The 27,621-nt window shown below is 40.3% G+C and overlaps 2 protein-coding genes and 1 pseudogene across 3 annotated transcripts in view; 1 reads left to right on the top strand and 2 right to left on the bottom strand.

Annotated features, from left to right (window-relative positions):
• The window catches only part of LOC125905802 (thyrotropin receptor-like), a 49,724-nt gene extending 47,811 nt beyond the window's left edge, over nucleotides 1-1,913 (bottom strand). The window contains exons 1-2 of the mRNA XM_049604022.1: nucleotides 1,750-1,913; nucleotides 1,584-1,655 (exon numbers count right to left, since the gene is read on the bottom strand). Coding sequence (XP_049459979.1) covers nucleotides 1,584-1,655; nucleotides 1,750-1,913 — 236 coding nt within the window. The remainder of the gene's footprint in view (nucleotides 1-1,583; nucleotides 1,656-1,749) is intronic.
• Nucleotides 1,914-19,135: 17,222 nt separating this feature from the next.
• On the top strand, nucleotides 19,136-21,421 carry LOC125906365 (uncharacterized; annotated as a pseudogene).
• A 3,070-nt stretch (nucleotides 21,422-24,491) lies between these two features.
• The window catches only part of nrg1 (neuregulin 1), a 63,989-nt gene continuing 60,859 nt past the window's right edge, over nucleotides 24,492-27,621 (bottom strand). Inside the window, exon 7 of one of the 2 annotated variants that reach the window (XM_049604035.1) lies at nucleotides 24,492-27,272. In XM_049604035.1, the coding sequence (XP_049459992.1) occupies nucleotides 26,636-27,272 (637 nt within the window). In that variant the 3' untranslated portion in view covers nucleotides 24,492-26,635. The remainder of the gene's footprint in view (nucleotides 27,273-27,621) is intronic. The other variant, XM_049604036.1, reaches the window with a different exon arrangement.

Here is a 27,621-nt window from a genome sequence, read left to right as displayed (position 1 = left end):
CTGTATGTACTTAGTCCTAAAAGCCCTTCTGGTGCCAGTAGATACATAGAAACATCCCAGCAGGCTGTGCTTTGCAAGCATACATAAAAGTTTCACGCATGTGAAAATTATTTTTTATGTGCTGCTACAACTCCATCCTAGGGGAAACACTGCCGCACGCATTGTGTGCAACAGGTGGATGCAGTAGTCTACCGGTAGAGTAGAGAGAGAGCTAAGTAGCGTTTAAGTAGAGTAGGGCAGGGCAGCAAGATGGAAGCAAAATATATTAAAACCGGTGTAAATACAGCAGAACTGGAGAGAGGGGTGAAAAATAAATGGGAGGTGGGCATGGCTCGAGGAGGGCACAAAATTATAGATGGACCTCTTCCAAGGATGATTGACAAAGATTGTCGGACATCAATGCAGACATCAATTTTTGCCAATAAACCACTGAAAATGTTGCACAATGTCCCTTTAAGTAAGATTAAAATGAACTGGGAATTAGAACTTCAGATAAATTTCTCTGAAGCCTTCTGGGAGGGGTTCTGAGCGCTGTTAACTCATCATCCAGCTGCGCTAGACTCTCTCTTATACAATTCAAGGTCCTCCACAGACTCCATTACAGTAAAGAAAAACTCTCAAGGCTTTATCCAGATAAAATAGACAAGGAATGTAATAGATGCTCACAGACCCCGTGCAACCTTACCCACATGTTCTGGACATGCCCCAAGCTGTTTGAATTCTGGCAATCATTCTTCAAAGCAATTTCAGATATATTAGGCTTAAATTTAAATCCAACTCCATGTATCGTCATTTTCGGGTTGTTCATTTAGTTTCATATAGAACATGTTAAAGAAGGAGGAAAGAAACTATACATTTTTATACATTGATTGTCTCTGACTTGCATTCTATAAATAAAATTTATGAAAAAAAAGTATGGCAATTTGGTGAGGCCTCAAAGAGGAGTGATTATACATCGATTTCTCAGTTATTTGCAATGAATTTGAGAAAATCTGAGAAAAGTCATAGCACACTATTCCCGGATGTAATAAACAGAAATTTAAGAATAATAAGAATAAACGTGAGGAATAGTAATAGGTTGTGCCTCCTTTTGCACAGCAGGCATCTCTAATTAGCTTATCAGCTAACTTTTGCACATTTGCATTGACATGAAAACTGAAATGTTGATCAATGTGCACTATCCCCAGTAAATATATACAATAAATAAGTAAAAGTCATGCCTTCATAATGTTACTTAAGTTGAAAAAAAAAATGGTACTTAGGTATAGTACTTATGTATATGTTCCCAGTTACTTTTCACCACTGCTATTAAATTATATATAATTGGTTTCAGTGACAGTTTAATCTTTGTGTGTGTGGTTATACAGCCCTTTGTATGTCTAACACTGATTTTCATATTATGCTTTTTAAGGCATATCAGGCTTTAGTCTTTGTAGAGTGATTGTACATTTCATACAATCTGTCAAGACTTCCACTGAAAGATTTCTTTGCTAGTTTAAGTAGTATATGTTTATAGGTAAGTGACATTCTCTGTTTTTGCCAGTTACTGAAAGAGAGGGGTAAGTGTTGGGGAACAGTCTTACATGTGAGAAATGTTGGCCAAGTTGATGAATGTATTCTGAGGAATAGAAGAAAATCTTGTCCCCACAAGCCACCTGAAACAGGAATAAGCAGTATTAGGCCTTTTTAGTATTTATACAACAAAAAGGCACAAGCTAAAATCTGAGTTGAAGGACTGTTGTTACTTACACTTCCTGTGTATCGGAATGGAAAACAGGCATGACCTCGGCTCCAAAGCAAGACACGCTGTAGATGTCCCAGTCACAGCGGCAGTGAGTTGGACAATATTCCTGAAGGAGAGTGACCTCAACAGCACTGAAAATAAATAGAACTACACTCAAATCAGGCTTCATTGTTAAAGCAATGAATCAGTGGTGGAGACTCCCTGGTTATGCTGTGTGAGGGAGGTTTAAAAAGAGGCAGGGCAATAGTGGAAGTCCAGCAAGATTACCAACTGGCACTTCTGGTCAAGACCTTCAAAATAAAAACCTAATTGATAAACATGTTTCCTTGCATATTACAAATTATGTCAGCAATAGTAAGGACTCACATGGAAACTGTCTCAGCTATGTCTCAACTATTCTCCATGGGCTTTTCTGCCACAAAAAAATGGACATACCATTTTTCATTGGAACATACTGATGTCATTCCACTATTGTTTCAACATAATGTGCTTATTCTTAATGGTGCATCATGTGTAAGTGTTGTATAAGTTGTTCCACTTCCTGCTTTCACATGATGTTTCCTGCTGACATGCTGCGGTTATGGTAACAGTACGCCTATTAACACAGTATCACTGCTGTTCCACTGACATATACCACTTCCTACATTAAGTAAGCATATAAATCCATAATCTGACATTTAATTGCATTATGTCTGAACACACTCTAGAACACACACCTAGACAAAATGGTGGAACTCTCACACTAAGGCAAAGAAGATCTGGCACAGAAGGAGGGGAGGACATAGACTAAATACACAAGGGGTTCATCCCAATATCCCTCCGGGACTCTTCTATCCTCTATGATCAATCTTGACCCGGAAATCGATTGAGACTTGTCATCTTGTAGGACTTCTCAATATGTAAAATGCACTCTGAGGAGTCAAGGAGTCGAGAAGAGAGGAGGCTTTCAGAGGAGAGGGAAGTGAAGATACACAAGTGGAGCCTTCGCAGAAGTCTTTTATCGACCGACACACCCCCCTGATTGGATATCAGTTATTGATTGGACAGCGCAGAGCTGCAGCTGATTGGACTGATGTGATACATTACTACACCACTGGAGTTTCATACAGAGTGAAGACAGATAACAGATTAAAGTTCCACGTTTTATATTTTATTTGTTTACTGATTCACCATCAAGTTAAAAATCTAAACAAAAAAGGAAATAAATGACTTTCGTTTCAAATATTTTTTATTAATTTTCAAAAACAGAGGTCCAACACAGGGCAATACACAGTACAATATTCAAAACATGACCCCCCCAAAAAAAGCAAAAATAAAAAACCCACAAAACCCACAGAATAATACCCTTCTCAAAATGGTATTTTGTTTTCAAATGACACACACAAACCATCATATGAATAGACATTTATAAGAACCAGTTGAACACTGATGTGCTCAATGTAAAACACTATGATGAATGGAAAACACTTCTTCTCCATTCATCATAATGACTTATCAATCAATCAATCAATTTTATTTATAAAGCCCAATATCACAAATCACAATTTGCCTCACAGGGCTTTACAGCATACGACATCCCTCTGTCCTTAAGACCCTCACAGCGGATAAGGAAAAACTCCCCAAAAAAACCCCTTTAACGGGGGAAAAAAAACGGTAGAAACCTCAGGAAGAGCAACTGAGGAGGGATCCCTCTTCCAGGACGGACAGACGTGCAATAGATGTCGTACAGAACAGATCAGCATAATAAATTAACAGTAATCCATATGACACAATGAGACAGAGACAGAGAGAGAGAGAGAGAGCGAGAGAGAGATATGCAGGTAATGACAGTATCTTACAACAACATTAATGGAAGTAATAATATTATAGTTATAGTTCTGGTTACTGCGGTACAATATGTTGAAAGTATGTATTAATACCTGGCAGTATACATGTGTGACAATAATCATATGTGTATAATAACAGAAGAAGTATGACTAATGACTAATGATGGCAGCAGCAGCAGGAGGCATCTGGCGGGACCACGGCAGCAGCACAACCACACACGTCACGCTGTCCAGGCACCGCTGTGATATGAGTTAATCTGAGAGACAGTGGAGCACAAAGGCTCCGGAGAAGAAGCCGAGTTAGTGACATCCAGAATGGCCGGGTTAGCTAGATGCAGTAATAGGATACGAGAGAGAGAGAGAGAGAGAGAGAGAAGGCCCGGTGTACTATAGAGGGTCCTCCGGCAGACTAGGCCTAAGTCAGCCTAACTAAGGGCTGGTACAGGACAAGCCTGAGCCAGCCCTAACTATAAGCTTTATCAAAGAGGAAAGTCTTAAGTCTAGTCTTAAATGTGGAGACGGTGTCTGCCTCCCGGACCGTAACAGGAAGATGATTCCACAGGAGAGGAGCCTGATAGCTGAAGGCTCTGGCTCCTGATCTACTTTTGGAGACTTTAGGGACCACGAGTAACCCTGCGTTCTCAGGGCGCAGTGTTCTGGTGGGATAATATGGCACTATGAGCTCTCTAAGATATGATGGAGCTTGACCATTTAGAGCTTTATAAGTTAACAGTAGGATTTTAAATTCAATTCTGGATTTTACAGGGAGCCAGTGCAGAGAAGCTAAAACAGGAGAGATATGATCGCGTTTCTTAGTTCCTGTTAGTACACGTGCTGCTGCATTCTGAATTAGCTGGAGAGTTTTTAAGGACTTACTAGAGCTACCTGATAACAGAGAGTTACAGTAATCCAGCCTTGAGGTAACAAAAGTGTGGACCAATTTTTCTGCATCTTTTTGGGTCAGGATAGGCCTAATTTTCGCAATATTACGCAGATGAAAAAATGCAGTCCGTGAGGTTTGCTTTAAATGAGAATTAAAAGACAAATCTTGATCAAATGTTACTCCGAGGTTTCTTATGGTAGTGACGGGCCAGAGCAATGCCATCTAGAGAAACTATGTCATCAGATAAAGAGTCTCTGAGTTGTTTGGGGCCAAGAACAATAACTTCAGTTTTGTCTGAATTTAACATCAGGAAATTGGTGCTCATCCAAGTTTTTATGTCTTTAAGGCAATTATGGAGTTTAGTTAATTGATTGCTTTCTTCTGGCTTCATCGATAAATACAACTGTGTATCATCCGCATAACAATGGAAATTTATAGAGTGATTTCTAATGATGTTACCTAAAGGAAGCATATATAGAGTAAACAGGATTGGTCCGAGCACAGAACCTTGCGGAACTCCAAAACAAACTTTAGTACTTAAGGATGGTTCATTGCGAACGTCAACAAATTGAAAACGATCAGATAAATAAGATTTAAACCAGCTTAGTGCTGAACCTTTTAAGCCAATTAAGTGATCCAGTCTCTGCAGCAGAATTTGATGGTCAATTGTGTCAAACACCGCACTAAGATCTAATAAAACAAGTACAGAGACGAGTCCTTTGTCTGAAGCAATCAGAAGGTCATTTGTAATTTTAACTAGAGCTGTCTCAGTGCTATGATGCACTCTAAATCCTGACTGAAATTCCTCAAATAAATTATTATCCTGGAGAAAATCACACAGCTGGTCTGCGACTACTTTCTCAAGGATCTTTGACATAAAGGGAAGATTAGATATTGGTCTATAGTTGGCTAACACCTCTGGATCCAGGGAGGGCTAGAGGTTTAATTACAGCTATCTTAAAAGACTGTGGTACATAGCCTGTTAATAAGGATATATTGATCATATCTAATATATGAGTGTTAACTAAAGGAAAGACCTCCTTAAGTAGCCTAGTTGGGATGGGGTCTAAGAGACACGTTGATGATTTGGATGAAGAAATCACTGAAGTCAATTCTTGAAGAGAAATTGGGGAGAAGCAATCTAAATATATATTAGATTTTACAGCTGTGTTTGAGGTTAGATAGGTACTATCTGAGGGCAGGAGGTCATGAATTTTGCCTCTAATAGTTAGAATTTTGTCATTAAAAAAGCTCATAAAATCATTACTGCTAAGGGCTAAGGGAATACAAGGCTCAATAGAGCTTTGACTCTCAGTCAGCCTGGCTACAGTGCTGAAAAGAAACCTGGGGTTGTTCTTATTGTCTTCTATTAGAGCTGAGTAATAGTTTGCTCTGGCATTGGAGGCCCCTCTTATAAGTTTTGAGACTGTCTGTCCAGATTAAACGAGATTCTTCCAGTTTGGTTAATCGCCAATTCCTTTCAAATTTTCGCGATATTTGTTTTAACTTACGGGTTTGAGAGTTATACCAAGGAGCGAACTTTCTTTGCTTTTTTAACTTCTTTTTAAGAGGAGCTACAGAGTCGAGCGTTGTTCGTAGCGAGCCTACGGTGCTATCAACAAAATGATCAATTCGGGAGAGGTTAAACCTCTGTTACTGAAGGTATTGGTATTGAATTTAACGACGAAGTAATCTTTTCCTTAAGTTTTGCGACAGCACTATCTGATAAACATCTAGTATAGTAACTGTTGCTGAGTGGCGTGTAATCGAGTAAAAAGAAATCAAAAGTAATCAGATAATGATCCGATAGCGAGGGATTCTGTGGAAAGACTTTTAGGTTATCAATTTCAATTCCATACGTCAGAACTAGATTGAGGGTATGGTTAAAACAATGAGTAGGTTCATGTACACCCTGACTGAAGCCAATGGAGTCTAATAATGAGATAAACGCGGTAGCCAGGGAGTCATTATCAATGTCGACATGAATGTTAAAATCGCCTACAATAATAACTTTATCTGATTTAAGAACTAAACTGGATAAAAACTCTGAGAATTCAGATAAAAATTCAGAATACGGGCCAGGAGCACGGTACACTATAACAAATAAAAGTGGCTGCGAGGTTTTCCAGGTCGGATGTAAAAGACTAAGAACGAGGCTTTCAAATGAATTATAATCTAGTTTAGGTTTAGGGCTGATTAACAGACTAGAGTTAAAAATGGCTGCAACTCCCCCTCCTCGGCCGCTGCCTCGAGGAATGTGGGTATTATTATGACTGGGAGGAGTGGACTCATTTAGACTGACATATTCATCTTGACACAGCCAGGTTTCAGTGAGACTGAGTAAAGCAATATGATTATCTGATATTAATTCGTTTACTAACACTGCTTTAGACGATAGAGACCTGATATTTAACAGTCCGCATTTAATTCTCCTGTTTTGTCTTTCTGTCACAGAAGAGGTTTTAATTTTTATGAGGTTGTTATGCACAACTCCTCTTTGTTTAATTTTAGATTTAAATAATTTAGGTAGTCGGGGGACAGACACCGTTTGTATAAAACTATTAAAACTATGGCTGGGTAACTGAACTAGAAGCTCAGAGAGGCGTTTAGGACTGCGACTCTGAGTCCTGGTCTCAACTCTGGGTTGTCAGGGATTTAAATTACTAATAAAGTTTGCCAGGTTTCTAGAAATGAGAGCAGCTCCATCCAAAGTGGGATGAATGCCGTCTCTCCTAATAAGACCAGGTTTTCCCCAGAAAGTTTGCCAATTATTAACAAAACCCACATCGTTTGCTGGACACCACCTGGACAGCCAGCGGTTAAATGATGACATGCGGCTAAACATGTCATCAGTGGTCAGATTTGGGAGGGGTCCAGAGAAAACTACGGAGTCCGACATCGTTTTTGCATATTCACACACCGAAGCAATATTAATTTTAGTGACCTCCGATTGGCGTAACCGGGTGTCATTGCCGCCGACGTGAATAACAATCTTACTGAATCTACGTTTAGCTTTAGCCAGCAGCTTTAAATTTGATTCAATGTCACCCGCTCTGGCCCCAGGGATACATTTGACTATGGCCGCTGGTGTTGCTAACTTCACGTTTCTCAGAATAGAGCTGCCAATAACCAGAGTTCTATCCTCAGCGGGTGTGTCGCTGAGTGGGGAAAAGCGGTTGGAAACGTGAACAGGCTGGTGGTGAGCCGTGGGCTTCGGCTTGGAGCTGTGCTTCTGGCGAACCGTAACCCAACCTCCCGGCTGAACGGGAGTTACCGGAGGACAGTTAGCAGAGGCTAAGGCTAGGCTATGTGGCTCCGCACCGGCTACAGGGGGCTGGCTAACTACCGCAGCTGCTGAATGGTTTTCCATGGTGCAGAGCCGCACTTCTAATTCACTAAGCCTCGCCTCCAACGCAGCAAATAAGCTACACTTGTTACAATTACCACTGTCGCTAAAGGAGGCAGAGGCATAACTGAACATTTGACACACCGAGCAACAGAGAGCAGGAGAACTTTTTTAGTTCAGTGTTACACTTACTACAGACAGTACATACATAAGTGTGTTGTAAAATATTTTAGAATATTGTTTTTCTACTCAGAACACACAAATGTATATGCTAAAGCTCTGATTGCTAATTGTAAAACTGTGTGACAGGTGTTTGCCCATGTGATGAGTCAGTGTGCATAGTAGGGCAATTAACTTTAGAATTTTGAATGACAGTGTGTTCCTTGTGAAAACAAGAGGTTTTCTTAATGAAAATTGTGTCAAATGCAGAAAATTGTGTGTAGTGTTTTGAAAAAAGTGTGTTTTAGAACTGCAGTTTGAGTGTAAAGCAGGAATTGTGCTTGTAGTTTAGCAGAATTGGTTCATAGGTGCATGAGTTACATGTTTTGGTCATTGTGTCTCAAGTAGCAGTATTTGTGTGTAAACAATTGAGAAAAACTGTAATATCCCTTGGGACACAAAGACCATTTACTCTAAAAACATACAAGGCGGAAACTGGCAGGCCATATCAGCGGATCACCGTTTTTATCTGCTCAAAAAAAGACTTTGAGGAAGGTAAACTGTGTTGTTATGACCTAGTTGTGTCCAGTGCAAAGATGCCTTGACTTGCTGTACTGCTATATGTTAGTCAGTGAGGAATCTGCTATTTATTGTTTGTTTGTATCTTTATTTATTTATCAAAAATCTGGGTCCTGTTTCAGAATGGTGTCTTGAGTTTCTCTGAGTTGATCTACCTTGAAAAGGAAAAACCTCAATTTTCTATTCTGGAACAGTGGAGTAATTTGTTCAATCAGTTTCAAAAAGGTTCTGCCTGAGGGTTTTTTTTTTTTTTTTTAATAATTGTTTACACACGACAAATTAAAAACAATAAATAGAAAGTTGAAAATTGACATAGATGGAGTAAAATGCCAGTCATCAGTTAAAGAATTATACTACACATTTTTTGCTTCACAGTTTTAACAAAACACTACACCAAGTGTTATGTAAAACACCAAACAATCCTGTAGATTAGACTGGAAGCCTGTGTCTGTTGACTAGCTCCACAAGGACACTGAAATCCCACTAAATTCACAAATGAAAAATGTCTGAAATATGTATCAGTAATGTAATTATATTTAGCATATAATCATCACAAAAAGAATGAGAAAAGTGTTTCAGATTCAGCACAGTCATGTGGAGTTGTTATATATAGGTCTAATATATTTGGTGTTTGTCAGTAGAGTTTGGAATCATTTTTGAAGAGCTTATATATATTTTGATGAAGAGCTTGCTTTTGCAAAAGATGAGATGTTTTATGGCTTTTGTTTGTGTGTGGAATGTTGACACACATGGCCTTCGTTTCACTAACTGATTTAGAAATAGTGAATAGATAAGCAACAAAGTAAATATTATTCTTTAATTAGCTAGTAACTTTTAAGAGTACTTCCCTTCCTGAAACAGAAAAAATGCAGACTTTCCCTCACTTTGGGATCAACAGTCAAGCTGTCTTTTGAAATAGGCCCTTGGATTTTATTAGTTGCTCCCTGCTGTGTTTTCAGCATTCATGCTCATATTCTGTTAACCAGCCTGGAGTTATCTAAGCATTTTCTCTAGGTGTTAGCTTCCCTTTTTAGCAATTATCATTGAGGTGAGCTTCATTTACTTTCATGTTTTGCAGGTGGAGAATTGCCAGACACATCTGACTCTGACTCTGAGATTGTGATAAAAACAGCATCAAGAGAGTTTGATCTAGCTGATACACTGGTGAGTGCAATTTAAAACGTATTTGGGTGATCATTTTTGTGATTAACCTGCCCTCAACCTGTGTGGGTTTTTGACATCGGCCTACCAGTACTAAACAAATACTTGTATTTGAATTAAATTATGTCTTTACTACAGCCATTTGAACCTCATCACAAAAGCAGTCCTGTACATAAAGAGCCTGACAAGGTGTGAGTAGTAGTATAACTTAATTGATCCTCAGGGGGAAATTCACTTGTCTGGCAGCTCATCTACCATTCAGTAAAGAATTATAAAGTCTGATGGCTGTGGGTACAAAAGATCCTCTATATCTCTCCATCCTGCAGTGAAGAGAGAGGAGCCGTTGTCCACCATCTGTTTTTAATGTTATGATTATATTAATACCATTAGACCAAAGTCTATTGAAGTAAACTCATAATCATAGTATTGTGTTTATTGCAGTTGTGTGCTTTTAAAGCTTTGCTTTTCATTCAGGGGGAATATAAAGCCACTTCAGATGGACTGTTAACTACAACCTTTTTGTGAATGTACCTGACTTAAGAAATGACTCTTCAAGCATAGAAGCACATATGAGAAAAGTTTCCTCAATACTTAAGCATGTTGCATTTTTTTCTTTCTTGTCCATTACTTAAATCATGTCATACATTTGCTTCATGCAATTTTTTGAATTAGCAATTGTATCACATTTCACTTAAATTTACAACAATAAAAGTAAACAGGGAAATGTGAATGTGAAAGTGTGTCCACTGAACGTCATCTCCTCGCATTTAGAAGCTATTCTTAATTATCTCACCTCCTTAAAGGGATAGTTGAATATTTTGGCAAATTTGCTTATTGCATTAATCCCTATAGTCATATAAGCAGGTACATTCCCTTTAATTATCAGTGCCTGTTGTTTTGAGAGCCGTGAGGCAGAGATACGCGCTGCTTTGTGAACACAACTTGTCCATAAGAGCATTTTGGAATTGTAGGATTGTGTATTTGATTAGTTTTGAGGGACGGAGCAACCTGTAACATCCACCTCCATTGTGTTCACTGAGCAGCGCGTGTCTCTGCCTCACGGCTCTCGAAACAACAGGCACTGGGAATATACCTACTCATATGACTATATATATATTGCAATAGGCAAATTTGCCAAAATGTTGAACTATCCCCTTTAAGTAATCCATAGAGTTAGTTACATAATTATGTTGTCATTTGATTGAATATTTAACCTATTTCTACATTTCTTAATTTTCATACTATACACTTGGATGAGGATCATACTTACCCGGATACCTTGATGTCCCGGATGTCTTGACGTCAAGAGCTCCTGTTACAGGTGTGTTTTGTCTTATGTGTAATTATATATAGAGTGGTGGACAAAATATCAGAAACGCAACATTATTGAGGGGTAAACACATTTCTCTCCTGACAAAGATTAGATGTTGTTGAGTTTAAGCTGGAACAGTGGGTCAACCATTTGATTGGGCAAATTTGTGCTAATCTACTGCGCGTTCATGCATTTATGTGTGTTTATATTTATATTGTGTGCACATAATGTCTTCATTTTGCAGAAACTACACCAACCTCTTTGCACCTATCGTCACTGATGATGAGGAGGATGAAGTTCTCATTCCTGAGGAAACAAATGACATGCCCTCAGAAGAATCTGAGTGAGTCATATAGACATAAGTAGAAAATTAACGCGCTCTCTATTCTGTCCAAAATTAAATTATACAAAAGTGAGAAGTCACTAAAATGAATGCCAATCTGACTTTCTTTGTCTGTAACTGCTTGGATCAGATCCAGTTGTTGAGATGTGTGTTTGAAGAGAGTCCATTGGAATTAAGCTAGAAAGAATAAAAAGTTTCTCATTGTTTTAGAGACTGACTCATCAGTGTCTCTCGTGTCAGTGAAGTGTCAGGATATAGTTTATGAATATGGAATGAAAGATTTTTGTTTAGTAAAGTAGCTACTATGCTCTGAGTATATTTTAAAAGTCTAAAGTAAGTTTCTCACTTTTCTTTAGACCCACAAGTGTGCAGGCACTTGAAATAATTGCAAATTTGGCACTTGCAACTGACCACAAGAAAGTCAGCAGGTTCAATATATCGAGATCTGATGTATGGGATGGAGATGTCAGAGGATTTCGAAAACAAAGACATCTTCGTTAAGTTTACCGATGATGCAGGGTCCTTTGAAGAAGGGTTGGACATAGGTGGGCCGAGGTTAGAATTTCTCACACTTCTAATGAATCACCTGAGAAATCGCCCCATCTTCGATGGACCTCCAGAAAGATGATATCTTGTGTACAATTCCACAGGTGGGTTTTTTGATGTCATTTTAAAATTTGAAGTTTTAAATCATTTAAAAAAAATTTTTATCTTCCACTGATGTAGATGGTAATTATCCATAATAATTCTGTACTCTCTGTAACAGCTGTCAGGGAAGATGAGTACTTTCTTACAGGCAAGATGATTGCTGTGTCTATCATACACGGGGGACCAGCACCACATTTCCTCTCAAAGGACCTTGTCAACCACGTAATAGGGAAGCCAAGTTTCAGCGCCACTGTGGAAGATGTAACAGATGAGGAGATAGGGAAAGCTCTACGTCAGGTAGAAAATTATCTTGACTGAAGGAATGAATTTACTAAGAGAACACCTCAAAATTATTTCAGTAATTGAGAGTAAGACTACACTCAAGAGATGATAAGTTTTATTTATTTAAAGGGACAGATTTCCACTTTTTTCAACGAGAAGTAAAAGTCATTTTATCCATTTTTTTTTATCTTAGATTTGTATTAATGAAGGAAAAGAGTAGTCAAGCATGGATATTTTTGGGTTGGTCCTACAATAAATGTCTTTTAAATAGGTCCAGGAAGCAGAATCGGAGGAGTCTTTGCAAAATCTAATTTTGCAAAACAGCACAATGTTCCAAACAGCTGGATGCTTCTGACGTGTCAAAGCTTGTGAGAAGCATACACTCATGGAGGAGTACCTCAGATGGTACATTATAGACCGCAACCACATTGCCATTCAACAGTAATATTATTTTTAAAGTTTTAAAATGATATTATTTAAAACTTTTTTGCCAACAATCATCAAAAAATGTAATAGTTTAGTTTTTAACAAATCCAACATTCAGTCAGTATTGCCAATTGCATATCATCGCAGCCACTGACAAATTGTGAGACAGTGCCATCAGGTTTTTCTGAAATAGCAGGATTGAGGAGCATCCTTACTGGATCAGACTGTAAAGGTGCAATCTTCAGTTGCTATCTCCTCTTTTTGTCCCCTTCAGGGAAATGCTGGACAAAAATTTTTAATGTATTGAACAATACTAGCCTAATTTTAGGTTCCATCACTTTTATGATCCACAAAGTAAATATAAGTATGTAAATCATGAATTACAGTCTGACACTGAGTAAACTTTGTTAAAGACAAATATTTAACTTTTACATACGCATGTCCACTGGATTCAATTTAAAGTTCTGTCTTATGTACCTTTTGACATGGCAAACCATATCTGAGCTCCACTGGTTTATTTCTATTCATTATACACAATTACCCAGAGTAACCAGCTGGTACTACTGACACTAATCAGCTGTTTGAAACCAAAAACTCATTTTCTCATAAGGGTTCAGTAATTAGCAGCACGGGTTATGCTCCATTTGACCCTCAAATACCATCCAGCTTATTTGTCTATTTTTCCTCGGTGTACTTAGTGCTCAAAGAAATTATTGTGCTTTGTTTAGCACACTTCTGTTTCTTGCAGTGTGAAAGCAAGATTTTTAGGGGAGAAGTCCAAATCATGATGATCTCTCCTTTTTTGACATAACTATTAATTTCTGTGCACTATGAAATGTTTTCTGTATGCTCCTATATAAACAGTCTACCTATGGCATGGGATTGTACAATCAGAATTTATGTCAAAATATATTAAATTAAAAATCTGGTCTGTAAATTTATTTGCATACATTGTTGCTATATATTTGGTAGTATTTTTTTCTGTCAGACCTGATAAACCACACCTATGTCTTACACAGTAATTGTCCTTGATAGATTCAAAGATGGACTGGCAAGTCTGCAGTTTTTGACTGCACTGCAGCAGCATTCTGGTGTGCTGGCTCCTGTCCTATACCATTCTTCCAAGGCCCTGACTGCTGCAGAAATGGAAAGCATGTTCAGTCCAGACCTCAGCCCAAGAGGAACCAAAAGGCAGCAGAAGGAGGTCAAAATAATTGGATTTTGGGCTGATTTTCTTCTCGATTGTGAAGGTTTGTCAAGGCTGTTTTGTTAGAGATATATATAAATTGTGCAGTGTAGTTATATTTGTAAATCTTAGTTTCTTTAATGAAATATCAGACTAATGATTCACTTTATGTTTTTAGATAATGCAGAGTCAAACAATGCACTACAATGTTAACTTTCTCTTTTTAGAAAAAGTGACGGCTGTGTCCTTCGAGGATGTGCTGATGTTTGCCACTGGTTTAGCAGCAATTCCACCAGCAGGAATGACACCCAGTCCAAGCATTGAGTTTTTAACTGATTCACCTTTTCCAATGGCAAGCACACGTACAAACACACTGAAGCTACCGCTCTTGGATTCCTACAGTGTCTTTAAGAGAAACATGGAGTTTGGGATCCAGAATGCTCCAGGATTTGGATGTTTTTAGATGTCAAAGGGACATGCATGAAAGTGATTCTGTTCACCTGTGTGAGGGCTTGTATACATTTGAATCTGTGCAGTTAGCTTACAGACCCCTTCAGACCCCCTCTTACCCATAAATGTAATAAGAGCTGTGGCCTGATTTAGGCTCTCTTTTATATATTTTTTTGTCTTATTTCTTTTTTTTTTTCAACAACTTTCTGGTTAGAATAATGCCCAAGTACAAGGTCACATTTGCTTGTTTGCATCAGTTACTGCCCCTTGTTAAAAGGGAATTTGGGACTTGTTATGCATTAAAGTGATTGTTCACCCGTGTGAGGGCTTCTATACATTGTTTGAATCTGTGCAGTTTGCTACTTGCAGATCTTACCCATAAATATTTCAGAGCTGTGTCCTGATTTTCGTTTATTTTGCTGTTTCCTGTTTTTTACAGCTCAATATGTATTTTAAAAACAACGTAAAATCAGAACAAATGCTTTTTGCAAGTAATTGATGTTTACATAAACACTGAATCAGAAAATGAATAAAATTTAAGTTTAATATGTCTCCACTTCAGTCCCAGAGTTCAAGATGCCAAACCTGAAAATTCAAAAGAACCACATTTGAGACTTTTGGGATCATATCCTGTAATTTATCCCTTCAAGCAATTTGTAAATATCAGATCACATTTGTGAATGGGAAGTGTTTTCCAAAATTCAGGCATGTATAGTCCACCAATCATTTATTGATAAGCATTAAGATGCAGTAAAGCTTAACACTAAATCGGGAAAATATTGTCTTAAGTCCATGTTAATGTGGGATACATTCATTCATTCATCTTCTAACCGCTTCATCCTCTTGAGGGTCGCAGGGGGGCTGGAGCCTATCCCAGCTGACATCGGGCGAGAGGCAGGGTACACCCTGGACAGGTCGCCAGACTATCTCAGGGCTGACAAACAACCATTCACACTCACATTCACACCTATGGTCAATTTAGAGTCACCAATTAACCTAGTCCCCAATCTGCATGTCTTTGGACTGTGGGAGGAAGCCGGAGTACCCGGAGAGAACCCACGCTGACACGGGGAGAACACGCAAACTCCGCACAGAAGGGCTCCCACACCCGGGATCGAACCGGCAACCCTCTTGCTGTGAGGCGACAATGCTAACCACCTTATACACCTGGATACATCTTAACAAAAGCATCACAGAGAAATCAGAATGTAAACCATATGATTATCACAATAGTAATCAACTGCTGATATGATTCAATAACTTTGGGAAAGAATAATTCCTATGGATTCCTATGTTCATTATTATCAATTAGTGTTGAAGTGGTCTGCTTTAGAGTTAAACAGTTGAAGAACACTAATAATAGTCACAGTGACAAACAAGGAAGGGGATTTTAATAATCAGCACTGATCAGTTTAACAGAGACAGAGGTGATCACTATACAGCTTCCACTGTACTTTTAATCCAAACAGATATACCAACTGTCACGACTGAACTCAGACAGGAGGACCCAAATGCAAGACCAGGAGACAGATAGAAAGTTCACAAAAATATTTAATAATGAGCACAAAAAAGCTGATGGACTGATGGCAGTAGTAGGAATCCAGAAATCCACAGAAGCAGGCAAGGGCAGGCGTGAGGCCGATAACCAGACTGGCAGGATCAAAACCAGGTTTCCAGACAGACAGGCAGAGGCACCAACTAGAGACAGGCAGAATTTGGTCAACGAGGCAGGCTGGGTCATTCACAGTAGGGCAGGAAATCAGGCTGAGGCACATGTGAGGAAAAGGCGAAAACAGGGTTACCGTAACAGGCAGGGTCAAACACGGGGAGGCAGTCCACAGGCAAAGGTACCGGCAGGGGAAAGGCAAGGCTTAGGAAACAGACAGGCAGGATGATTCACAGGCAGGCAGGCAGGAGGAACGCTGGTAAGTATCTCACAAACGGACGAATACGAACTGGCAAACACAGGAGGGAGCACATGGTTTATATACACACAGGGAGAGGGAGATAACGAGATGCAGGGGAAACACATTAGGGTGGGGGAAGGTAATCACATGAGCGGGAAAGGAGGGAACAGGAAGTAAAGACACCAGACATGACACAAGAGGGAGGATGACAAAATAAAACAGGAAATGACAGGACAAACACCAAAACACTACTGCCTGGGGACAGTTGTGACACCAACCTCCCTCTTCTGCAAAAAAGACCACCATGACACGATGCGCTGATTCCCTGTTGATGAGCCGTAACTGTGGCTAGACGAGCCGGCATAGTAGTCCATATGCACATGGCGGAGGGTACATTGTATTGCTGCCATAGTCTCATTTTCTGTTCCGAGGTCAGTTCTTAATCTCATTGGAACCACACCAACATTCTTGGCACAGTTAATATAATTGTGAGCGATGACAGATGGATTATTGTTTGTTGGTCCACAAACAAGCCACATTATTTTTCTTGAGAAGCCATCTATACATCCTGAGAGGGCCAGGCCAAATGGTTTCAGTTTATCATATCCGTCTACATGCCATATGTAGTTTGGACCCATGGAGTGATACGTACATCTTGTAAACCTCCTACGTGTTCTCAAAGCCGTCCCTCGTGGATTCAGTTGTTTCAGTAACCTCATTACTACATCACTTTTAACATGAAGCCTGTGTTTTTGTTGGAGAACTTGCCACATAGTCCGATAACCGAAGAGTTGCCCTGGTCCTTCCAGCTCAATCAGAGTTGCACGACTCACCTCAGGGAGTGGGGAATAGTTGAGTCTTCTATACAGCCCTGCTTCTTTTAAACGTGTCTTCAGCGTACGCAGACTCATGTTTATGTTGTGAATTGTTGACAGCATATCCAGTATCACGTCATATCCATGTCCTGCATCAAAATATCCTTTAATAGCAGCGCGTACGTTGTCACTGGCGGTGCTCATATTTTGAAAACATGTAAACCATGTCCTTCCAGTTCAAAGGACGGACCAGTCCAATCAGCGACGATTCATGTCGCCCGAGGATACCTACCTTTTCCAGTTTGGTTAATGTCGTTGTCGTTTCTGTTTTGTTGTTGTATTTTTTGATTTGTTGTTGTGTTTTCTGTTTTGTTGTTGTGTTTAGTAATTTGTTGTTGTGTTTTCTGTTTTGTTGTTGTGTTTAATAATTTTTGTTTTGTTTTCTGTTTTGTTGTTGTGTTTAGTAATTTGTCGTTTTGTTTTCTGTTTTGTTGTTGTGTTTAGTAATTTGTTGTTGTGTTTTCTGATTTGCCATTGTGTTTTCTGATTTGTTGTTGTGTTTTCTGATTTGTTGTGTTTTCTGATTTGTTGTTGTGTTTTCTGATTTGTTGTGTTTTCTGATTTGCCGTTGTGATTTGCACTTCAGGGCCACCGTATCTTAAAGATCTCAACACGTCTGGAAGAAATAAATGACTTTCAAATGACAAAACAAAAGTAAAACAAACAAACAAAAGAAACAACAAAGAACAGAAAATAACTTGACTGACTTACAGTAATACACATCACAAGCTCAGCATCTGTATCTCTCTCACTTTATAAACTTATAAACCAAACAATCATTTAGATTGTAACCAGTAATTATACCCAAAGTGGTATTGTTGTCCACTTATCCCTCTGTAACAATAAAGGAAATAGAACAAAACAAAGCCTCAATTCATAGACCATTCTTTTTTCCTCTTATCTTCATGTGCTCAATACTCGTAAAATCTTTCCCCATATGTTTTCAAATTGAGTTCATGTGTTCTTTTCTGTGGCTAATTTTTTCCCAACATATTCAAATAATAACATGGTTGTTTATTCCAATGAATTAGTGCAGGAGGGTGAGTGGATTGCCAATCCTGGATTATAAGTTTTGAAGAAAAAAATAGCAATCCAACTCTGTGGATACCTTACAGTGTCATGTAACATGTCCTATAATATAGAGATTGAGGAATTAAAGTTAAATTTTACACCCAATATATCTGATAACCAATGTTCTATTTCAAACCGAACTCTCTGAATTTTACTTCATTCCCAAAATGCATGGAACAGTGAGTCTGTTGCTCCGTATTTTAAACAGTTCCCTGATTTGTTTCCATCATATTTATTCACTTTGTCTCTTGTGCAATAAGTGCTATACATTATGTTATATTATGTTATCACTGATGATGTGTTCAGGAGCATCCAAGAGACATATTCTATCACTCACTTTACTGGAGAAACCGGTGGCAACCAGGAACAGACTGGTTGACAACCAAGTATAGGGTGGTGACGACTGGAGAGACAGTGGACAGCATGGAGAGACGGCAACCAGGGCGGGGCGGGGCGGCAGCCCAAACCACATCCTCTGAGAGGAGGAAACCCATTCTCAAGCTACAGATCGGAACATGGAAAGATACTCCCAGGGGTGCCCGGGTGAGCACCCCAATCTGACGGACCTAAGGCTGACGAACAATGGCAACGGACAATCGACAACGAATATGAAGTGCAGATGTGGGAAGGTTTGTAAGAACAGCCGAGGCCTAAAGATTTACCAGACCTGGATGGAGATGTTTGGAGGGAGAGCGAGCACCACAACGCACAGGCACGGGTACCCCGTGAGACGCAGGAGGAGCCAGGCCCGGAAATACCCCATAGAGCCAGGAGCCTCCAAGTGCCGCAACCAACCCCTCAGAACAGACCTCCGGAAAGAGTTGGAGTCAAATGGCCACAGGCCTGCAAGACAGCTGTCTAGCAACAGTTTGATGAGGACGCAGACTCGGTGCTAGAAGCAACAGCGAAGGGAGACGTGGACCGAAGGCTGCAGACAATGACGACAATCATTGTCAGCCTAGCTGTGGAAAGGTTCGGGACACTGGAGAAGAGGACAGAAAGAACTCCCTTCACCATGAACCAGAGAGCAGCAAAAATCCACCAGATCCGACAGGAGCTGAACCATCCTGAGAAAGAAGCTGCTGACCCTTTGCAGAGCTGAGTGGCACTGAAGGCGCAGGAAGGAAAGGTCCAGGAAGCGAGCATCCTTTATAGGAAGAGATCAATCTGCACATCCAGACCACCTGCAGTGACCCTGACAGGCAGCAGGAGCTGGGGCACTGCAACATCCTGATACAACCACCTCCACCCATCAAGGAGTTTGACAGCAGGGAGCCACTCCTGAAAGAGGTTCAAGATGTTGTGAGGAGGGCACAATCTAGTTCAGCTCCTGGCCCAAGCGGAGTGCCTTACAAGGTCTATAAGAACTGTCCCCTGTTACTGAAGCGGTTGTGGAAGATCCCGAAAGTCATCTGGAGGAGAGGGAAAGTGGCACAGCAGTGGCAATTCGCTGAAGGAGTCTGGATCCCAAAGGAAGAAGATTCTAAGAACATCAACCAGTTCAGGATCATCTCCTTGCTGAATGTCGAAGGGAAGATTTTCTTCAGCGTAGCAGCAAGACGGCTGACCGACTTTCTCTCCAACAACGGCTACATCGACACCTCAGTGCAGAAGGGAGGCATAGCTGGAGTACCGGGTTGCCTGGAACTCACAGGAGTGGTGATCCAGCTCATCTGGTGGTGCTCTGGCTCGACTTCGATTTGAGGTTGGGATCATCACAGGCTGCACCATCTTTGTGATCCTCTTTGATTTAGTGATGAACATGATCGTGAACCTGACTATCACCATCGAGTCAGTACCAGGCAGCAGGTGGATTCTGCAAGGGCTGGAGCAAATGATAAGTTGGGCAAGGATGAGGTTCAAGTCTGCAAAATCAAGGTCACTGCTGTTGAAGAAGGGCAAAGTTGTAGCAGGTTCCACTTCAGCATCGGAGGGACACCAATCCCAACTGTCTCTGAAAAGCCAGTGAAGAGCCTCGGCAAGGTGTTTAAAGCAGCCTGAAGGATTCAGCATCTGTTCAGGAAACCTGTCAGGAACTAGAGAGCTGGTTGAGAGCAGTGGATCGGTCAGGGCTTCCCGGAAAGTTCAAGGCTTGGATCTACCAGCATGGTATCCTGCCAAGAATGCTTTGGCCTTTGCTCGTCTACGAAGTCCCCATCTCTATTGTAGATGGATTGGAAAGGAAGGTCAGCAACTTCCTCAGGAGGTGGCTAGGACTGTCTAGGAGTCTCAACAGGTCACAACACCAAGCTCCAGCTGCCCCTGAAATCACTAGAGGAGGAGTTTAAGGTGACACGGGCAAGAGAGGTGATGATGTATAGGGACTCCAGTGACCCCAAGGTGGCCCAGGCAGGGGTCAAGGTGAGAACTGGGAGGAAGTGGAGAGCCGACGAAGCTGTATTGCAAGCAGAGTCGCGGATACGCCACAGAGTCCTAGTGGGAGCAGTGACCTGAGGGAGAGCTCGTCTGGGAACCTTCCCAGTGCCACGGTACGAGCACGCCAAGGGAAAGGAGAGGCGCAGACTGGTCCAGGAGGAAGTGAGAGCAGAGGTGGAGGACCAAAAAGTCACATGGACTGATCTCTGGCGGGCAGAACCACCAGAGCTGCTGCTGGGCAGCTCTTGGGCAGGGTCGGTACACCTGGTGCCACAACCAGGTACTGAAAACCATCGCAGAAGCCATCAGTGTGTGAATCAGCAGCAGCAGATGATCCCACCCCACCACCCAGGCAGTCCCCTTTGTGAAGGCTGGAGAGCAGCTGCCAAAAACCACAGGAGCCAGGAACCCACCAGGACTCCTGGCAATGGCACAGGACTGGCAACTCTCTGTCGACCTGGAAAAACAGCTGAAGTTCCCCCAGCACATTGCCAAAACCACCCAGAGGCCAGACATCCTCCTGGTCTCAGAGAAAACCAGAAACATCATCCTTATGGAGCTGACAGTGCCATGGGAGGACCGCTGGAGGAGGGCCACGAGAGAAAGAGGGCCAAGTATGAAGACCTGGTCATCGACTGCCGCAAGCAGGGCTGGAAGGCGAGGTGTCTGTCCATCGAGGTTGGCTGCAGAGGGTTTGCAGGGCAGTCACTCTATAAGACCTTGAGTGAGTGCACTGGGCACCACCAGAGTGGAGAGGAGAAGAGCCATCAAGAACATCGCAGAGGAAGCCTCGAGATGGCTCTGGATCAGGAGAGGAGATCTATGGGGAGTAGCAAATGCCACCTGAACACAAGGCAGGTCTGATCAACCATGGCTGGGTCGCCTGGGCAAGGATGTATGATGTTGAAAGACCCGAAACACCCGATGACCCCAGGTTACATCACTGATGATGTGTTCAGGAGCATCCAAGAGATGTATTCTATCAATATTGGCTCAAATGCAAATTTTCATTTATTATTATATCTCTGGTTAAATTCCAACAATCACTCCATCTTAAGTCAATATCAATTCTCTTTAAAATCTAACTTCCACAGCTGTATTCTAGATTGCAGCAAAGTAGTAACTGAATACAATTGCTGCAAGATTTTGTAGACTTTAACTGTTAACTTCTTATCAGTTTCTGAGTCAAATATTAATGATTCTAAATGCTCTTCTGTTCAGATGACTGTAAATCAAAGGTTTGAAATAAACTTCTGAGTTGCAAATACTTAAAAAATTTTTTTGATTTGACAGACTATACGTTTTTTGCAAATCTGTCCAAGAGATAAATTCGTCTCCATTCATTTAATCCTCAGCAACTACTATACCCCTGTCCCTCCATGTAGACCAGCTTAATGGTGAATTTTGAGGAGCTATCCCAGGATTGTTCCACAAAGAAGTGCTTTTCGGAATTGCTATCGACTCAGCCACTATACTCTTCATTTTTCTCCATGTTGTTGCCGAGTTCTTTAATATAAAATTAATGAAGCTTGTTGTTCTTCCTTTTGAAAATACACATGAAAAAAGGTTTTGCGGATAAACTTGTACATTTTCAATATGAATCCACTGTTCTTCTTTTGTGCTTTTTACTACATGGTGTAGGTAAAATGCTTGAGCAGCAAGGTGGTATAAATCTGGCAGATTAAATCCTCTTTCCAGTTTTGGAGAATGTAAAACTTTTCTTTTTATCCTGTGACTTTTCTCCTTCCATATAAAGTCTGTTATAATAGAATATGTGTCACACCTCATCTTGTTAGTTAAGTTACTTTTTGTTTCTCACATTTATCTTTGTTGTTTTATTTTGAAACTCACCTGTTGTCTCATTTCAGGTCCTTCACTTCCTGCCCTTGTGTTTTCCCACCTGTGTGATTACCTGCCCCGCCCCTAATGTGTTGCACCTGTGTCTCATTGTCTCCCCTCCCTGTAGAGTATTTAGTCTGCTTGTTTTCTCCCCTCTGTGCCAGTTTGTCTTGTTTCTTTGTGACAGCGTTCCAGTGTTTTTTCCTTGTGAGTCTTCAGTGTTTTTTGACCAATAGCTACCCTTTTTTGACCCTGCTTTTTGCCTGCCGTCTCTGTACCTTTGCCTCCGCTGTTTGACCTCCTGTGTACCGACTTTGGCAAGATTAAAGGACAAGTTTGTGTTTTCCACTGTGCACGAGTCTGCTTTTGAGTCCCTGCGTATGTCAGTCTTTACAATATGCTGTTTTTAAAGAATGTTTTTGAAGGGGTAATTGCCACTGTTGAAAACAGGAATAAGAATTTTGGAAGCCATGCCATTTTAAAGATTAATTCTTCCTATAAAATTGATATGGAGATTCATCCATTTAATCATGTCAGATCTCATATGTAAGGGGATAATGTATAATGAGCCGATGAATACCGGGAAAATAACTCCCGACAGGAGAATAGAACCCCGACGCGCAGCGTGTGGGAGTTATTTTCCCAGTATTCACCGGCTCATTACACATTATCCCGCTTATTACACGGCTAATTATCAGTTAAATAAATAATGTTGTCTGCCTCCGAAGTGCATTAAAACCGACCGGATTCGACAACTTTTGGTGAAAGTTTTGTACTCACCAGGCTTAGTGGACTGAACCGAGGAATAAAACTCGCGTAAAATGTCATTAAGCATGACTGCCGAGTGTGTATTCAAATCCGTGTTCTTTTGATTTTGGCAGAGAAAGTCCATATTCTTCTTCAGCGGCATCCCATTCCTCAAAATCCTTGTAGCTACTCTCCAAATAAGTTAAAAGAAATGTTAAAATCAGCCACTTCTGTTTGTTTTGTCCCTCGGAAGTTGTTTGACAGCTGCAGTGTTGCAGGACAGCGTCCCTAGCAACGCTGGGCTACAAAGCAACTGTGTAATGACCATTGTTACTAGCAACGGTCATTACACAGTAATATCAGACCGCTGAATGCCGCGACTGACCAATCAGAATACAGCATTTAATAGAGCCGTGTAATAATATTCAATAATGTAATAAAATTTTGTCTATGGCGTGTATCTGTCATTACACATCCTAATGTTGGGATTCACAGGACCACAGATGGTTTATCATTTGGTAAAATCATCACTGGACAATTTAAAGGCTTTTTCCTCTGCATGCTCTTTGTCTTCAAACAAAGAGGGCTATGCGACACCCATCTCACCAGGAGATCTCACCTCACACCTCAGTGAGACTCAAGTCCCAAAACTTAATTGGACCTTTACAGTGACATGTGACTCAGATGTCACAGGCATCTGTAGATCTTTGCTTCCTTCCCCAGACCTTTCTCTTCTTGCTCCAGCTGCTGTAGCAGCTGCACCCCTCTTTCCAGCTGGGCCTGGGACAGCAGAGGCCCAAACCTCTGCTCCATAACCCAAACCACTAAAGGGAGGGCAACTGATCACAGACTCTGTTGCAAACACAAGGCCATTGCAACTAGCTTTCCAGCAACAAGGAACTAAGTGAGTAAGACATACATTAATTGGTGACTCTAAATTGTCCATAGGTGTGAATGTGAGTGTGAATGGTTGTCTATCTCTATGTGCCAGCTCTATGATAGTCTGGCAACCTGTTCAGAGTGTATCCCGCCTCCCATTCAATGTCAGCCGGGATAGGTTCCAGCCCCCCCTCAACCCAGTTGCAGAAAATGAATGAATGAATGAATGAATGAATGAATGAATGAATGAATGTAAAGTACTGTGTTGCTTCCTTTTAAAATGTATTAATTACGTATTAACATTTTCAGATATATGATGAAATGTGAAATGTAATAAAATGTCTTTATCAATACAGCACAAGATACATTTTCATTGTATTCTTCAGTGGTAAGGCAGAAGAGCTGAAAGATCATTGTTAAAGAGAAATATAATGACACTGTGAGGCACAAAACACAGAACTGATTTAATATTTAATAAGAAACAACAGCACTGAAGTTTTCCATGGTGTATTTACATCATTTGAAGACACTGCTAGACCTAAAAGCAATGCATTGTGAGTTATGTTAAGCATACAAGTGACAAAATATGCAAGTAGTTATTTTCTATTTCATACTAATAACCATGTGACAGTTGGCTATATATGTTTGTTAAAATATAAATGTTTATACTAAAATCAGTAATTATTGTTTGTAATGAACAGGAAATACCAATCAAATAATAAATAATCTTAATGCAAATATGAAATACATAAGTATGGCCACCATTAAAACATTAATCATGGAGCAGCATATCTATAACATCATACTCAGATGCTAGGCTGACTGCTGATTCTACATAAATACATTTCAACAAACTATGGTTGATTACAGAGCCCAGTAATGCTTTTTTAAATTTACTTCAATAAAATCTGTTTATTCTAGGGTCAAGAAGTGGTGACAGTCTTTGGCAGATTTTTATAAACTATGTTCACGTTAGCAGACATTGACAAAATGTTCTTTTTTAAATCACACATAAGAGACTGCACATGTGAACGGAAGCTAGGGTAGTTGGAAAAATAAGTGCATATTGCATGTGTGCACTTGCTTTTTTTGGAAATTGTACCAAGCTAAATTTAGACCAAAAAACAGTCAATCATAACAGAGATATGAGTGAACAAATTAAATCAGTTAACCATCATGTATATATTTAGCAACTTTTTTTAGAATCCCCAAAGTGCATTACTCAGGGACACATGGATGTCTTTACGAAGGACAAAATGAGCCATATCTTCAGTCTTCCATTCAGTACACACTTTGCAGATATTCTTGCCTTTAAAGATGCAATCAGTAATATCATTCAGTACTGCTGATGGAGGGCACAAGTAACTGGAGTGTTCTCTTGAAGTGCATTGCATAGCACTGCTGGTCTTCATGCGAGTAGTTATTTTTTCTGATGGCAGCACCTGACTTGAGTCAGTCTGCACTCTGTGAAGATGTGGATACCTGCCAGCATAGAATGAAATTAAACTTTACATTCAAAATTATACTTTCCAGCGTTATGGGAAATGTAGGAGCCAGCACTGAGCTTGACTCTTACAAAGGACTAAGTCAGTGTATTTAGGCCTCTGATGTCTCATTGACCATCCTCTGATGTCTCTGACCATTCTCTTTATTTATTTATTTTTTTTTTTAAATCTGTCCCTTGTGAGTCTCTAAACATTATCTAAGTGCAATACACCAGTGCAGTACCCCTGTAACATAGAAACCGTAAACTTGAAATGTAGATCAAATCCCAGTCTGGAATTTACTCAAAAGACATATCTATGGAGTTATGTTAAGCATATAAGTGACAGTATTAGTAACACTACAGAGCCAGACTTTAGTGATTGCACCTTTATCTAACAGTTATTATATTCAATCACCAGCAGGATTCTGGATGGTGATGATTAAAATCACTATGCTTCAAACATTCTCCATCTCTCATCAAATGCAGGTAATTAATCATTTATTCATATCACATCATCCAGGTGTTGAAGTCCAGGTGTTGAAGTTAAGTGTTGTATTTCAGCAGAAAAGGACATCAGATAATCGACCGGTCGGGTCAAATGGCTGGAGAGGAAACCACATAAACTGCTCATTATTCCATCACAGCATTTTGAGACGTAGCATGCACCTCGTATAAATTTAATAACAAACTGTCATGTCAGTGGGCACTTCTAACTGCAGGACGTTAAAAGCAGCCAGCAAGTTATTTTTGATTGTTAACTGGAAGAATAAGATGGTGAATATATGGCCCAGTATGCAATGTTGCAGTTCCCTTAAGCATACTCAACAGAAAGGCACCACTGATATTTTTTCTGCACTGAAATACACTGTGAATTGTTGCTACATACTAGTGTATGGCACTTTACCTACAAGACATGAACATATTTGTACATGTTTTTTTCTTCTTTTTTTTTTTATAAAACTCTTTATTTACTACATCACTAAAATAAAAGTTTAATTTTCCATTTCTCTTTAAAAGTCTTTACACAGCAAATAATCTTATATAAAATAAAGGTTTAATAGTGACTATTCCTTTTTTCTCTCAACATAAAGGATTCTCAGCAATTTAATATTACACAGCGATTGGATCTTGTTTGGTGGTGAGACTGGATGACGTGTCTTGCAGGTCATTATTTGGTGATGCTGGGTTAGTCCTGCTCATGTCCATAGCTCTGAGCAACAGGGTTGTGGTGCTATCTGAAGTAATGAAGGGTGTGTGTTCCCCCTTAGGCTCCTCTGTTTCGCTCACTAGCATGCTGTCACTACTGGATTCCACATTTTGCAGCACATGGCCATTGGTGACTCTTTTGGTGCTGTAGTCGTTGGTGTTGTTGTTTGTATTGAGTAGCTTCTCTGCTAAGAACATATGGCTGACAGCTGGATTGTCATGGTCTCCTATGATTTGGTAGTTACCATTCTCCATAGTAAACAGTGGGCTTGGTGGTAAGCTATGTGCCTCATGGCCATGGTTGTAGTGAGCGGAGGTCCTCTTCTGTTCATCTCGGCTTAAGGACTTGTGTGGCTGACGTGTGTTTGACAACAACAGGGGGCGCTCCTCCTCTCCAGAGGGGCTTAAAGCCACTGAGGGAACAGAGATAGCCAGACTGGACAGGGGTGCTGACATCTCTGATGGAGGAGACCCTGGAGTTGCAGGAGAGGTCCGGGACTCCGGGGACAGTTGAGGCTGGGTTGTCATGTCAGGTACAAACCTACAACAGAAGCACAATTGCAACAGAAATGTGTTTTACACTTTTCCTTGAACAATTTCATGTGCAATGTTAACCTATGATATTTACAATAAAAAAGTACATATTATTGTCTGAGTTATTGGACATAATACTGAGTATAATACACAACAAACAACAAGTTTAAGAATTGAACACTGCACAGAAAAACAATTTAACGGCCCATCAGATAACAGTCCATTTTTTAACCATATTTTCTAAAGTACTCTACACTAGCTCCATCGTAACCAGTGTCGGGGTAATGCTTTACAAAAACCAATGTGTTACAGTAATAAATTACATTTTAGTAATAACAAAATAATATAACACGTTA

The sequence above is a fragment of the Epinephelus fuscoguttatus genome, linkage group LG18 (genome assembly GCF_011397635.1).
Source record: "Epinephelus fuscoguttatus linkage group LG18, E.fuscoguttatus.final_Chr_v1".
Classification (NCBI taxonomy): Eukaryota; Metazoa; Chordata; class Actinopteri; order Perciformes; family Serranidae; genus Epinephelus; species Epinephelus fuscoguttatus.
This window is presented reverse-complemented; position numbering and strand designations above follow the sequence as displayed.